The 14,270-nt window shown below is 48.6% G+C and overlaps 1 protein-coding gene across 1 annotated transcript; it reads right to left on the reverse strand.

Moving 5' to 3' along the window:
• Nucleotides 1–7,357: 7,357 nt before the first annotated feature.
• On the reverse strand, nt 7,358–8,394 carry LOC129381621 (Na(+)/H(+) exchange regulatory cofactor NHE-RF1-like). Its single transcript, XM_055064633.2, has one exon. It carries the CDS (start codon nt 8,042–8,044, stop codon nt 7,358–7,360), a length of 687 nt encoding a protein of 228 aa, XP_054920608.1. The 5' UTR covers nt 8,045–8,394.
• Nucleotides 8,395–14,270: the final 5,876 nt, after the last annotated feature.

Raw genomic sequence — 14,270 nt, forward strand, 5'->3', positions numbered from 1 at the left:
AAAGCTGTGGCGGTTTTGCATGCACTGCGGACTGTTTTATCTTTATGAAGAAAAAAACATAAAAAAAATAAACGCACTTCTCGCGCGTGCTTGCAGTTCCAGGGCGCGATTAATTCAGAACCCCCGTGCCGTGCGCAAAACTGATACGCCTTGGCACCCACGACACGTAGACCAGCCGCTTGGACCAACAAGGACGAGCCAGAGTGTCCCACTAAAATTACTAGAGGTATGCAGCTAGAGGTAACATAAATTATGGGGTTTTACGTGCCAAAACCACTTTCTGATTATGAGGCACGCCGTAGTGGAGGACTCCGGAAATTTCGACCACTTGGGGTTCTTTAACGTACACCTAAATCTAAGTACACGGCTGTTTTCACATTTCGCCCCCATCGAAACGCGGCCGCCGTGGCCGCTAGAGGTAACTTCTAACGCCACGATCAATCAGCTACAATTGTAATTAATTAATTGCGTACTCGCAGCGAGACACGGCATTACAGTGGGGAAGTATGTTGCAAATACACAGTGACAAAACTTTGCACGCATACAGACTAGTGAGATTAAAACGGCGTTACGTGCGTATAGGTACGCCAGACAAAGTATCCATTCCTATAATATGAAGCCACAAATCACATTATACGGAGTGAAACACTTTACAATATTTCGTACGAAAAAAAGAAATGATTGGTAGCCCGTGGATTCTAACTTCACCAAATTTTAAAGTAGTGCGTGGTAGTACGCGGACTACGCTTTACGGGCCTTTGCTGGTTCAAATTTCGAAGCAGCGCTGTTTCGCCTAAACGCAGTGTAGGCAACGTAGGAATCTACACGTGCGTGCAATAATCGTTAAGAGTTGTTGCACTATGTAACGTCAATGTCTCGTTGAATATGATCAGCTTGCAAAGTCGCGAAGCCCTTCGAAACCTGAAGGACAAAGTTTGGGCAAATCAGGTATGCATATATGCACTCGTCGTTCCCACGATGGTTGCAACCACCATGATTGCAGCTCCCCTAGACGCTGTATATAGCACCAGAATTCTCTCTCAATTTTTTTTTTTAGTATGAAACTCTCTCGTCTCCTATACCGCCGGCGGTGTCTGTCCGTTTCAAAAATCAAACGAACCAAACTAATCAAGTATAGCGAACTACACACCAACTATCCCAAATGATTGGCCCACCATGGTGTCGTCGTCTTTCTTGTGTGTGTTGTTTTTTGGCGCAAAATCTTTTCAGCAGCACTATACCTTGTTTCTGTCCAGCTACGTGGCATTTGCATACTTTTTTTTTTAAATCTCGGTGCACGATAGTTAGGGCACCTTGTATATGCTATAGTCACGCTATCCACGAGCCATAAAGAACCTTGGACCGCAGGGGCCTTTGTGGGAGCTGAATACAGCGCAAGCGCTTGCAACGGGAGTGCGGTTGCAACGGTACACTACAACGGCTACGCAGTCGACTTCAGCCGGGTATACAACGTTCCGTTTCACGCCGTGACGACCAGCAGTTATCGGCGTTACGAGCGATGCACGTTCGAGGCAGGACTCCAGGGCACGCATGGGAGATACCGGGTGCGGTACTGCCGTAGATTACGGGGAACAGTTGCACACGGCCCGCACGCCGAAACTGTGACCCCGAAAAAAAAAAAATAAGAAAAGGTTGCACGAGCTGCAGCACCTTTGGCCAACGAGGAAAACCGAAAGCATGCGATAAAAAGGAAACGATCTGTGTGTATAAACTCGCGGTGGTCTGCGGTGATAAGGTCGCATGCATATACGCTCTTCTTGGTCGCGGCCCCGTAAAGAAAACGCGAGATATATACCCCGTTGAAGCCATAGAGTTTCCTAGAATAATCGCTAGAGGGAACTCTGGCGCCCGTGTCTACCTACGTGTATACGCGTGAGCTGCAGGTATATGGCAGTTCACTTGGAGTTGCTATTCTGGACGTCGATAAGTTCCGCCATAGTGTCAGCCCTGATTGGCCCAGACGGCTGCAGTGGCTTCCCTGATTGGCTCAACATTCCGCCATTGCTAAGCTATACAAGTTATGGCGGAACGTAATGTTGCGACTGGCACTTCCGTACGGGAATGATGGGTAGTGCGTGGATTTGCCTAAACTCCGTCGTTCCTGCTCCAAACGGATTTGTCCACTTAGCAACTTTATCTTTCTATTATATAGCGGTGCCCTCGTCTTCGACGTCCTTCAGCTGCACTTTGAAGCGCTTCTGCGATATGCTCGTGGACGCTTCGTGCCGTGCTCTCTCCTGTATAAGCCGCGTGGCTTACGGTTTGCTGTAACCTGATCGATCGCTTATGCGTGTACCTATAGCCTACGACGCGCCCTTCAGCTACGGCACCTCACTTCGGTCCGTGCATTGGATTGCATTGGCTTAAAACTTCCCATTGTAAACATTTGCCATAATTTATCACGTGATGAGCAGATACTTCCTGCCTCGCCGTGTTTAGATAACTATGAGCTCTTGGAACTTTAGAAAGGTATAAGGCGCGACAAATAAAGCCGAAAGATTAGCACCCGAAGCCGCAACTTGCACAGAGATCAGAGAAATCCATGCATTATCCCCCCCCCCCCCCTGTTCCGCCCCCGCCCCCCGACTTTAATGATAGCTAAACGTTCCGCCTAGTAATATTTTGTAAGAAACTATACGGTTGAACCATATCCTCCGAGATCAGTCGGGGGAGCATCATACTGGATTGAAGCCAGTGGCCAAAGCCGCTGTCGTTCCACCGCGATTGTGCTCGGTCGCTATGGGGTTATGCTGCTGGTGAGCACGAGGTTGCGGTGGCCGATTTCAAACGGAGGCCGAATGCCGAAAACGTTCACGCCGCTTTATAGCTTGAAATCCTTGGGTGGTTGAAATGAATCCGGGCGACGGCATCTCTTATGATACTTCCCTTATGATGCCTGCTGCTGCGGGACCGTTGCATGAATTCCCATAATTTAATTTCAGTCATTCACCCTCCCCCCCTTACCCGCAGTTCCCCGACAGAATGCACTGGTGTTACAAGGCTTTTTTTTTTCTGCCTCCCAGCAGCGACTGAAAGAATGCCCTGCTAGAAAGATGACAACGACACGTGCACTTTCGTCTGCAGTTTGAGCGCACCTATCTCGCACCTGGTGTCTACAAGTCACGTGGCCGGCATGTACGAAAGACGTCCGAGGTTTCGGCTGATCGACAACGAAGAGCCGTGCCACAAACGACACCCGCCATGCACACGCAGTGCGACGCTTTGTTGATGTCCGCGGCGGGTACGACTATGGGCCATACCAGGTTTATAGCAGGAGAACGACGAATTGAGCAACCCTGATGCAGTTTCGCAGCTGCCGTGGGCAAATGACAAATATACTGCAGGCACTTCCCGTTTCTGTTGCGCCGTCTGCTAGGTGCCGTTGTCCGCCATCATCTGCTGGCAGCTGCGCGTCTACCGAGTGCGAGTCAAACGCTTCACTATTTACGGCGAGTGGCCGACCAAGCTGTAGGGCAGTTAGAGTCTGGTGAGACCCGAAACTGCGCAAACACGGGATGTGTAAACGGCGCATCCATTACGAGGAGCTTTAAATGCTTTCGCTTCCGCAAGCATGCATCGTAAGTAATTTCTGCGCGGTCACTGCCCATATGCTTGCGTTTGAATGTACTGTCTATTGTTAAGCTAATATCCCTTGATTTCTTAGAGAGAGAGAGAGAGAGAGAGAGAGAGAGAAAGGAAATACAGGGAAGTTATTGATTTCTTAGAAATGTGTATCCTTTAATAGGAATGTGGCTCACCTACAGCGACCTTGTATTGTAGTGACCAGATACTAGTCAGAAAAGATATTGGCTCAACAATTCTTGTACGCATCTTCTTTTTGACATTGTACAATAAAGCTTTGGTTGATTGATTGATTGATCGATTCATTGATTGAGGTCCAGACGGACTACATCGGAATATTAAAGGGAGTGAACTAAATCAGTTCAGGCTAACAAGATATTTTTTTGAAAATTTTATCTTCGTTAATTTCGCGGTAATATATTGGTTATTAGGAGAGAAAGTGAAGGTCAAAATTTCATTTTCTTTCAGTTCGCGCCATAACTCGAGCATTGGCACTTCAGTGTGACGTCACGGGTATCGAAGTATCTTGTATTTCCCTTTTCTTTCTTTTTTGGTACTACAAAGTGTAGTCTACAAAAAAAAAAAAAAAACAGATCAAATATTTTTCTCTCCTTAGTGTCCCTTGAAGTTGAACTGCATTAGCGAATTTTGCTTCTGCGGCCTCAAGAAAGGCAATTACCGGGGGAGTAAGCTTGGTAAGTAAGAAAAGACACAATAAAAGAACAGACAGGTGGCGACACCAGCGTGAAGTTCCCGCACCATACCTCACCGCGATATCGTGGATTTTTTTTACCAGCGTCTACGCTGATCCAGGTAATTGTTCTTTTCGGTAAATACAGGAGTGCACCGTTTTCTGAAGGAGCCAAAGACTCGGCGTTGCAAGTTTCGGGAACTTCACGCGCTACAAGAAGGGCCAAACGCGAGGAAATACTTACGAAATCCATGACGTCACACTAACGCACGGACGCTGTGGTTTTGGGGCGAAATCCCAGAAAGGTACGTTCGGAGTACCTTGAAGTACAGTGTCATCGCCAGCCTAATTGACCATGCCCGCTGCGGGGCGAAAGTTATCTCCAATTACCCCTCCAATCTCCAATTACCCCTCTCTTGCGTCAGCTGAGTTCGATCTGTGCCGGCAACTTGCCTGACTAACCCCATCGCCATCACCCTGCCGCCCTCGAGTACGTTTCTTTTCCCTCGGCATCCACTAACACAGAACCTGCAATTCTTTCGTTCGGAGCGTCCACTTTGGGATTCAGCCACAGGGATGCATGCTTCGCTGTCCGAACATTCTTTACGGAATCTAAACGAATGCCCTGCTAAATTCCTTTTTTTTGTTTTTACTCTTAAATTAGTTATTACTCATTCAATATGACCTTCCTGATTTTATTTAACAGGTAATTCTGCGCTATTCAATGCTATTTCAATAGCTATTAGGAAATTTGTGCTCCATAATAATTTCGAATAATCCACCGATTTCTTGGCCATTCCCCCATCGTGGGTAGGAGCCACACGCATCACAGGCTACAACAACAACAACAACATCCACTAAACCGTCACTGGAGCAGACCACTCCTCTGTATACACATTACATGACCGGCCAAACTCTACTCTTTTTGTAACGTCCAACCATTGTTTCCCTCCAAATTATAGAAAACGAGGTTTTGAAAGAGCGCATTACGGGTATAAACTGACGTACTGTTGTTTCTGTCCGCCTATAAGGATGATGTTGTTCCTGTCTGCCTATAACGATGTAACACTTCCACATTAAGGAAAATTAGAACAACTATCTCACCTTTATTTCTGGACACGAAGGATACACTTACGAAAAAATAAAAAAAAAATGTTATTTGATAAAAGTTCAAGAATATAATGACGAATGGGCAAATTTGTTCACTGAACTATCCACCACTGAAAACTCGCCGTGGAGCCACAAAAAACGCATTATACGATACGCACTGCGCCAAGTTGCCCGCACGAAAATGAGAACGTTGAAGTGTCAAAGATCGTCGCAGCACACATGATACGTTTATCATTACAGGGTAAAAAGGACACGACAAAAAGAAAAAAAAGAGAAACCGCAGGACACGCGGTGGACACGTGTCTCGTGGTTCCTTTGCATTCTCTCGCATTTAGAACAAGGCGAGATAGAGTAGCTATAACGACGGCGTATCAGAAGCTGCATTGCGTTCGCAACCTTCAGCCGAACCACCGGCGGCCGTCCCTACCGGCTGAGTTATCGGGAACGCCCCCCGGCGTAGCCATAGTTCATTCAGAACGAGGTCGTGCACGTCGAAAAAGAGAGGCGCGCCAAAGACGCGGCCGAGGAGGACGTAACGAAATAACGGTGCAGTGAGTGCGAACACAACGCGTAGACTTATTGAGACACGTCCATGAAAACAATTTTTGGGGCAGTCTGAGTTCGACCTACAGCAGAAGACAAAGAACAGAAGACCACATAAGGCTGAAAAAAAAAAAAAAAATGGGAACAGCGGATAACAGTTTTCGCTCATACGTCAGCAGACACGTCATCGTCGTTATGACTGCTGCGCATACATTCAGTGCAGTCAAGTCGCTCGTGGGATTCCAGCTTGAAAAAGGAGACAGCTTCAACTATGCTAGTCGACGCCCTTTGTGTCTACAGTGTGGCGAAAAGAAATAAATGCAGAAAAAAAAAAAGAATTGTGTTAGGCCGAGCTCACGACGCTGCGCGAACGGTCAAGGCCGTTCCTTCGCTCCTACAGGCAGTGGCAAATGATGAAGCTCAAGATACGCGGAAAACTTTTGCTCTAATTTGAGCGCATATCGCCATCAATACGTCCCGACAGGTATTCCCATATTCTGCAGCAGCTTACAGGTAACAAGATAGAGGGTGGGCAAATATGCGCGCCATATTTTTCAGATTGAGACATCTCCGATTTGTCGCTGCAGTAAATCAATAAATCGGAAATTCGTAGAACGTTTTCGTGCCGCTTTCTCTCTCCCCTCGAATGAGCCAACGCCTGTGACGGGTCTCGGCATCTTCCTGCTTCCCATGCAGGCAAGAATTCAGCAGCCAGAATGAATCACAGGCGAATGATTCCTGCTGGCCTTCGCTTTGGCGAGCTTTTATTTCTCCCGCCAGACTTCCTGCTGTCTATCGGGAGACCCCGCGCATCGCATGAGGCCCACAGCCGCTATAGTTCAATGCCGCGAACGAAGGTTGGACTGCAGTGCGAACAAACGCGACAGGCAGAGTTACACAGAGGTTAGCGCGGAGCGCCGAACGCAGAACGGTACCCTCAGCAGACCTGAAGCGCGAACGTTCGGAAAAACGTCTCCGTGCGTTCTACGTTAATGAAGTCCGGTTGCACAGCACAGGCAAATTTTCACTCCCCGTGCGAGTGAATTCTCTCTCAAACTTTTCAATCCTCAATTGATAATGTCCTAGGGATTTGCGTATCTCACCAATCATGCGATTGCTTTCTATGAATTCACCGACGCAGGGGACAGTTTTTCTCGCCTTTTCAGCGTCAGCGTTCAGCAAACATCGATCTGGTCACCAAACGCACCAGGTCCGCATGGTTTCGCTCACACATTCCAGGCTCGGACTTGCCAGACCTAAAAGCACGCGATAAATAAGGTCCGACCCGCACCCACACACGTAGCGAACGGCGCGTTAAACCGAAACTAGCGCTCGCTCTCTGAGACAGGTGCGTCTTTGGGGAAACAAGAAATATGACAGAGAACAAAAAGGGCGTGACCCGTCCTTCACCTAGAGGAGGAGTTCACGCGGAGAAGGCCAGTGCTGGGCGCACGCTTGGGCCACGTAAACAAACACAACACCTCCGGCGGCCGCCGGACAGAGATCTCGTTCGCTACGAGCTGCACCGACTGGTTCGCTACGCGGACCGGATTGCGACGTCAGCCCCGAGCAACGGCGACCGCCGTACCGAATCGTGTCATGACAGCCGCGAAGAAGAAGCAAGAAAGGTTCCGAAAACACAGCGCTTAGCGCGGTCGCCGAAAACGATGTGGAAATGCACTCAAGCAGAGACGGGCGACAAACGGCGCTCACCTTTCCGGGCCTGGGCACGGGGTTGCGGCATTGCTTGACCGTCGGCAGACTGTTCTTGACGATGATCTTGTGCTCCTTGTACCAGGCGTCCGCCAGAGGGTCGACCACGAGCAGCTTGGTTTCGTTGGGCACTGCCTTGATCCGCTCGACCACCTGTTTGTGGTTCTCGTTGGAGATGTTGATGCCGTTCACCTCGACGATGCGGTCCCCTTCGCGCAAGCCGGCCAGCTGCGCGGGGCTTCCTTCGTCGATCTTGCCCAAGTACTGGCCGGGCTTGGACTTCTCGCTGTGCAGGTTGAAGCCGAAGCCCTCGTAGTCGGGCCACTTGACGACATGGCAGAGCCGGATTGCCGGAGCGTCGGGCGACAGTGCAACGGCCGACATGGCTTCGGAAATACTGCGCGTTCACGAATGCTGCTGCCGCTGCTTGATTTCGGGGACGAACGCGCGGAAATGTCGCACGCGCGCGCACGCACAATCCGGCGTCGGGAATGCGCGAGGTGTCGCACAGGAATAACGGACGGACGATGCGCGAGGCTCGAGCTCGCGGTCGCGCACTGCACGCACACCTCACCACACACACACGCACAGCACGGCCGGTCAGCGCAGGCGACGCGAATTCACAGGCACCCCGGATCGGCTAGGCTCGCGAGGCGACCAGCTGCTGACGACGAAATCCAGCGTCCCACCGACAAAAGCTGCCGCTGGTGGCGCGAACGACGAACGACGCGCTGTCTGCTGTCGCCCTCTGTGTTGCTTTGAGAGAATTAAAGTTTATCAACAGAAAGGCTCACCTCGTGAGGCCTGGCCAGATCTGGCGGCGTTTTGCATTTCTGCGCCGCCAAATATAATTGGCGCTGTATTAGTGGGAAAATAAAAGACATGCATAAGTTATCAAAAATTTTCATTTGTATATGCCTTGTTAAATATATTTTTTGTTCGAAAAATTAATTTTGTAAATCTTATGTAATAATTAAAATCTATTTTGGATTTTAATCTTCAAATGGAAGCCGAGCCACTATTTCGCACTTACTACAAACCGGGAAATTTGATGTAGTGCGCATCGACACGATGTTTGTATTACCTGGTCTGTAGAAAACTTCACTTTTCTCAGTTTTTCGACTGTGCTTATGGACCTGCATAGCCTTTGTGAAGCTGAAAGTCATTGCAATTAATATATTACTGTTTACATTATCTCGTAAGAATGCACGAGAAATGCAGGAAATGACTGGACGGAGGTTTTTTAGCACGGGGCAAGGAATGCATTTTACCTAAAGGTATACGTCCTTCGATTTCTACCATTAATGAAAAGCTTAGCGTGTCTCGCGATTCCTGTATAGCCGTCGCCTAAGTGATAACGCCTGTGTTATCGGCGAATTCACATTCGTAAGCGCGCACTTTAACCTACGCAGAGCAGATGACAGCTCTAAAAGCTCAGTTGGCTAAACAGATGAAGTTTGCGGAGCAGGTCAAAGCGAATCGAGCAGCTGTGAGGTTAAGTTTTCCGGTATTTGCTGATCACTATATAATCCGCAGGGCATAATTAAGTGGAAATTCTTACGGGAGAATAAACCGCGCGAGTTGACACTTGAATTCAGTATTAAAATACGGGGAAAAAAGAAAACACCACAGGAACAGAAGCAGCGCCTTGTTTCTGTCCTACGTCTCTCTTTCACTGCCTTTCACTCCTTTTTTTTCATGCTACTGTGTGGCGCGTTCAGCGGTTATAAAACTTTGCAATGGCGACCTATGCTCCTGACAACATGTTTCGTTATGTTTTGTTTAGTGGGCGATAGAACGTTGGACTTTTATTAAACGTGGTTAACTTGGTTTATTAAGCACTGAGGTACAACAATATGTGTAACTACATGGCGGTATGAATGTACAGTGTTCAGACAGCAGTGCCAAGGTGACGGAGCGCCTGACGCAACTTGATTATTTCGTTAGTGTGCACGAAGTTTCAAGAGGTAGAGGTGGGTTACGGAAACAGTGGAAGTGGAGGATTCGGAAACAGCGCTCGACCAGCGTGCAACACATCGCAGGGGATGGTGGCGCCATCTCTCAATCTGCCTTGTAACAATTACCGCGCGAGCACTAAAATGAAAGAGAGAAATGTAACATTGCACAGGATCGGGGCACCACGTCTCGCTTCTTGTAAGAGTGGCGTTTCAAGCGCCTGTCCTGTTTCAAAAGAGATCAGGAACATTTACTTATAATTGCCGGGCGCGCTCTGAGAGGCCTTCGTTCAGGGCTGCAATGTTACAGTTACAAGAACACACGCTGCTGTACTCGTTGGCTTCAGTCGCAGCTTCGAAAAGTATCGCACGTTGTTAGATGCTCGAACAATTGTTTTATTTCTCCGCCGGGAAGACGCATTATTTCGTTTCTCCTCGCGACCGTGCTTCTGTGAACAGCGAGAACGGTGCTGGATCAGCTGTGTGCGCCACGTGGAGTGCTTGATTGACATCGCAGGGCACGCATTGGCGCGCCTATAAAACATGCTCACAACTTGATTAATTTGCATTACTGCATTAACCGAACCAAATGGAAGCCAACGACGTGCCCGAAATTTTGTAGAGCACACTTCGTTGGCGATGAGACGTGGACGAACGCTGCGTCTTCGTCATATATGTGCCGACAATTTTCTCGCAGGCCTACCACAAGGCAGTGACGCCGGAACTATAGAGAGCTTTAGATTATGGGGCTCTTGCATTGCCCAGGGGGCGCTGCGAAAAAGGTGCTAAAAAGCGCCCTCTTTGCTAAAATGGGTCGTACCAAGCTCGGTCGTCTGCTTCGGAAAGCACGTTTACAATATGGACCCGCCACTTTCGGTTGTGTTGTTTCACGGCCTGCAGCGAATATCGGGCGCCGAAGATTTTTTCAGGGGTGGCACGCTGCGTAAAGGCAAGAAATTATACAGTGCCGAATACGTGTACGCCGTTCAAGAATTAGGCGGCGAAGTTTTAGCACCGTGTCAATCGCAAGTGAAGCGAGTCGCGTACGAAGTGGAATTTCAGGCAAGGTTTGCACGCTAGCTGCTAGATTCAGGCGCACAAACGCGAGGAAATGCTTGCTATAAATGAATCCACAGCAGCGATAAGCAGGCATCATGTGTACGGAACTGCTCGAGCACACGACGGTACGCGCCGCGATGTACGAACTGCTCGAGCGCACGATCGTACGCGCCGCGACAGCAGCGGTCTTTCGACATGCCGCGAAACGACGGGCCTCCTGCAATCTTTGTTGACTGCAGGCCGCTAAACAAGTAGTTATGCCTGCGTTGTAGTAGCGGCCATCTGTCCCTTTTAGTAACTGGTAATAACTGATGCAATGCATATGAGCTCGCACGTACGTGCGAATCGCGCTGCAGCGCGAGCTCGTGCGCTGCTCGCTTGATGTAGCTTTTAATGACAGCGCTCGAACATCGATGTGCTGCAATCAATACTGCCTTGCTGCGCTGCCTCAACGTGCTGACTTGAGATCAAGGATGAGCGCATTTAACTCTCTTAACCTGTGCTGCTCGTAGTGGAGTAGTGAATTGTCATCGAATGAGCCCGACCATTTGTGCTAATTTGCACACACCTGGTCACTTCACCACTTCGCATCGGTCGAATTGTTAATTGTCGCTGTGGCCGGGTCTCGAATCGTGATTTACCAGCCATGCGTGCTGCTATGTCGGTCTGCTGTCGGGACTGTAGGTGCAAAAACCGAACTTTAGAATGCAGATAATCAAGCAAGCTTCAGGACAGGCGACGCAGTCAACATGGCGCGAAGTTTCGCTTACTCAGCGCGACGAACTGCAGCTATGCAGCGCGCCCGACGCTCCACTTCGTGAGGCCTCGTAGGAAAACGGCAGAATCTGATGTTGGGATTCAGGCCTTCTTGTTCATGGCAGCCCACGACGCAGAAGTAATGACGGTAACGCCTTTTCGAGGCTGGGCTAGGTCTCTCCGGATCGGCGTCACCGATTCCTTCTGCTCCTAGCATTACGTCCCATGGAACACGGAAAGTCCGTTTTCGTTAAACTATAGGCTGCGGCGAGCTCGCAGCGTGGTCTGTGAGAAGTGACGAGCCTTTTCGCACTCACAACAAGGCAGAAAAAAGTGCGAATCGACGCAGAACTCGGCCTAGACACGTGCTTCGCCACAGCCAGGGTTCAATACGACCCAAGCTGGTACGGCCCAGATGTCGTTTCCCGCGCCGCCACCAGGCGCCGCTACTATACCTCAAACTCCAGCGCAAGACGCCCATAGGGGGACGCAAGCGTTGGGGACCATTAGCGCTTGGGGCATACTGAGCATGCGCAGTAGCGTGGCCCCGAGCGCTAACGGGCCCCAGTGCTTGCCGTTGGCGTATAATATAAAACCCTCTTACATCTCTAGTGGGGGAGGGGGAGTGGGGAGCTGAAGGAAAGTTTTATGCTGTCGTGTTATCTGTTTGGTTTTTTAAATAGCTTTTTGCAATAATTTTTACGGATATAGTTACTCTCCGAGTTTCGCCTGAGAGAAACGAATATCATTGCCGGTTAATTTTTACCTTGCACTACGTCATTTACGGCGACTTCTATTTTCTCCGTGCCAAAATAACGTTATCACGCAGCGCTTCTAATCGCTTACTACTGTACATCAGTAGCAAGGAACAATACGGAGCCAGTTGCCATTGAACAATTGTTTATTGACGCTTTACAAATTTGTGTGTGTATATATATATATATATATATATATATATATATATATATATATATATATATATATATATATATATATATATATTCAACGTTAAGCGAACATAAGCGCACACCATATATCTCCACATATAAGTCCAGAGGCCTTATACAGAATTAAAGAGCGACTTGCATGCTAGTCCGAAATTATGTGCAGTTTTTATCTCCAGTGGTATTATGTTCTATATTTTAGTTCATTTCAATTCCGTTAGTCTCTCGCAGTAAATGCAGTATGACATCTGACCAAGTTAAAGTTCAAGCAAGTTAAATAGACACGCTATAGGTAAGACCGAAGGTTGCTGCTCGCTCTGCGAATTCCTTGATGAATTCCTTGATGATATCTTCTAAATTGAGGAATGACGTCCTTCGCTTGTGTATATGAAGAATCAAGAGGCGCGATAACCTCCTCTGAGTCATTCGATTGCGGAAGTTCGTTTTTACTAGAACGCATAGCACTAAAAGAGCTCTCCCCAGCGACAGATGCAAGTATGGAAAACAGAAGCTGGATATATCTTACGACCTAATCTCGCAACTCGCCAATAGTTTCTGATTTCTTCTGGATGATCTGCAAAACGCTGCAGGGTTGTGAGAAAACCAGCGTCGCATAGAAGAGTTGGTAAAAGCAGAAACTGCGCCGAGAGTCAGTACAGGTCAAAGTAAAGCTGCACGGACTCCCAAAAGAGTTTCTAGTTTATCTGCTGTAAACTGAAACCCACAGCGGCGCTGATCAAGATGCCTTCTAGTTTTACGAGCTGGTCCATGCCAGGCTGCTCAAAACGCCGTTTGGTTTCGCTTACGATCCGGCCGGCAACAGCGAAGCACTCGCGGTGCATCCTTTTCTTAGTGCAACTGGCTGATCAGGCCTGTCTGTCGCCTCGTACCTAATAGGCGGTTTTGACGGACTGGAGGTACGAGGCTCGATTTCAGGCCTAGCTTCGCGGTTTCAGAGCGCAGTCGGAAGATCGCCTCACAGAGAGCCTCTGATGCTTCTTTCGCACCTGCGGCGCGGTATATCACGCGCTGGAGAGCCTTTGCAAGTTCTTCACAAGGCCCGGAAGAAGGCCGCGGAAATGTTCATGCCCAACAGCGTTTCAGATTTCTGCAAGTCTTTCATAACCCTTCAAAATTGTGTCGCTGTTGCCGGTCACTGAATCTGCTGTCTGCAAGAGCAATCTGAGTGTCTGTTGAACTCTAGCGTAATTATCAACGAACCTTTGCATTGACTTTACTCTAACGGTCCATCGCGTTGGGAAAAGCGACAGCAAGTTGTTTGACCTCGGCCCGGCCCCTACAGCAGCTTCGCGTCCCCTAGGAATTACTATGTAGGCATAAACACTTTTACCCTTCTTTGAGTCAAGTATTGCGTTGGAAACGTCTTTTACGCTGCTGAGAGCGTCTCCAATTATGTCGCAGCTCCTGCTAGCCTCCTGCAGTACCAGGTCTAAACAGTGATTGCTAGAGTGTATAGGTACACAGACCTTGGCTCCCACTCGCTAAGTCCTTTTTGTACGCTTGAAAAACGCCCCGACATATTCGCCGGCCCATCAAAGCAGTGCATGACTTTGCAAACAGTAAAAGTCAAGGCTTAGGTGCAAGATCATGTCTTTGATGGCCGAGTACAACGTCTCGGATCTGCAGTCCGGTGCGTTATACAGGCCGAGATACTCCTCTCGGATTTCCAAGCGTTTTGCTCTGCACCTACCGCACACAAAATAGTGAACTGTTCCTCACCATTTATATCCGTTCTGCCATCAACGATAACACCGTAGAATGCAGGACTTAACGTCCTTCACAATTTCGCGTTGTACGATATGAGCCGTAATTTCTATAAATTCGTTTTGCACGTCTCCGCTAACCTATTTGTCCCTCTTAGTCAATCAACCCTGT

This window comes from Dermacentor andersoni, chromosome 11 (assembly GCF_023375885.2).
Source record: "Dermacentor andersoni chromosome 11, qqDerAnde1_hic_scaffold, whole genome shotgun sequence".
Lineage (NCBI taxonomy): Eukaryota > Metazoa > Arthropoda > Arachnida > Ixodida > Ixodidae > Dermacentor > Dermacentor andersoni.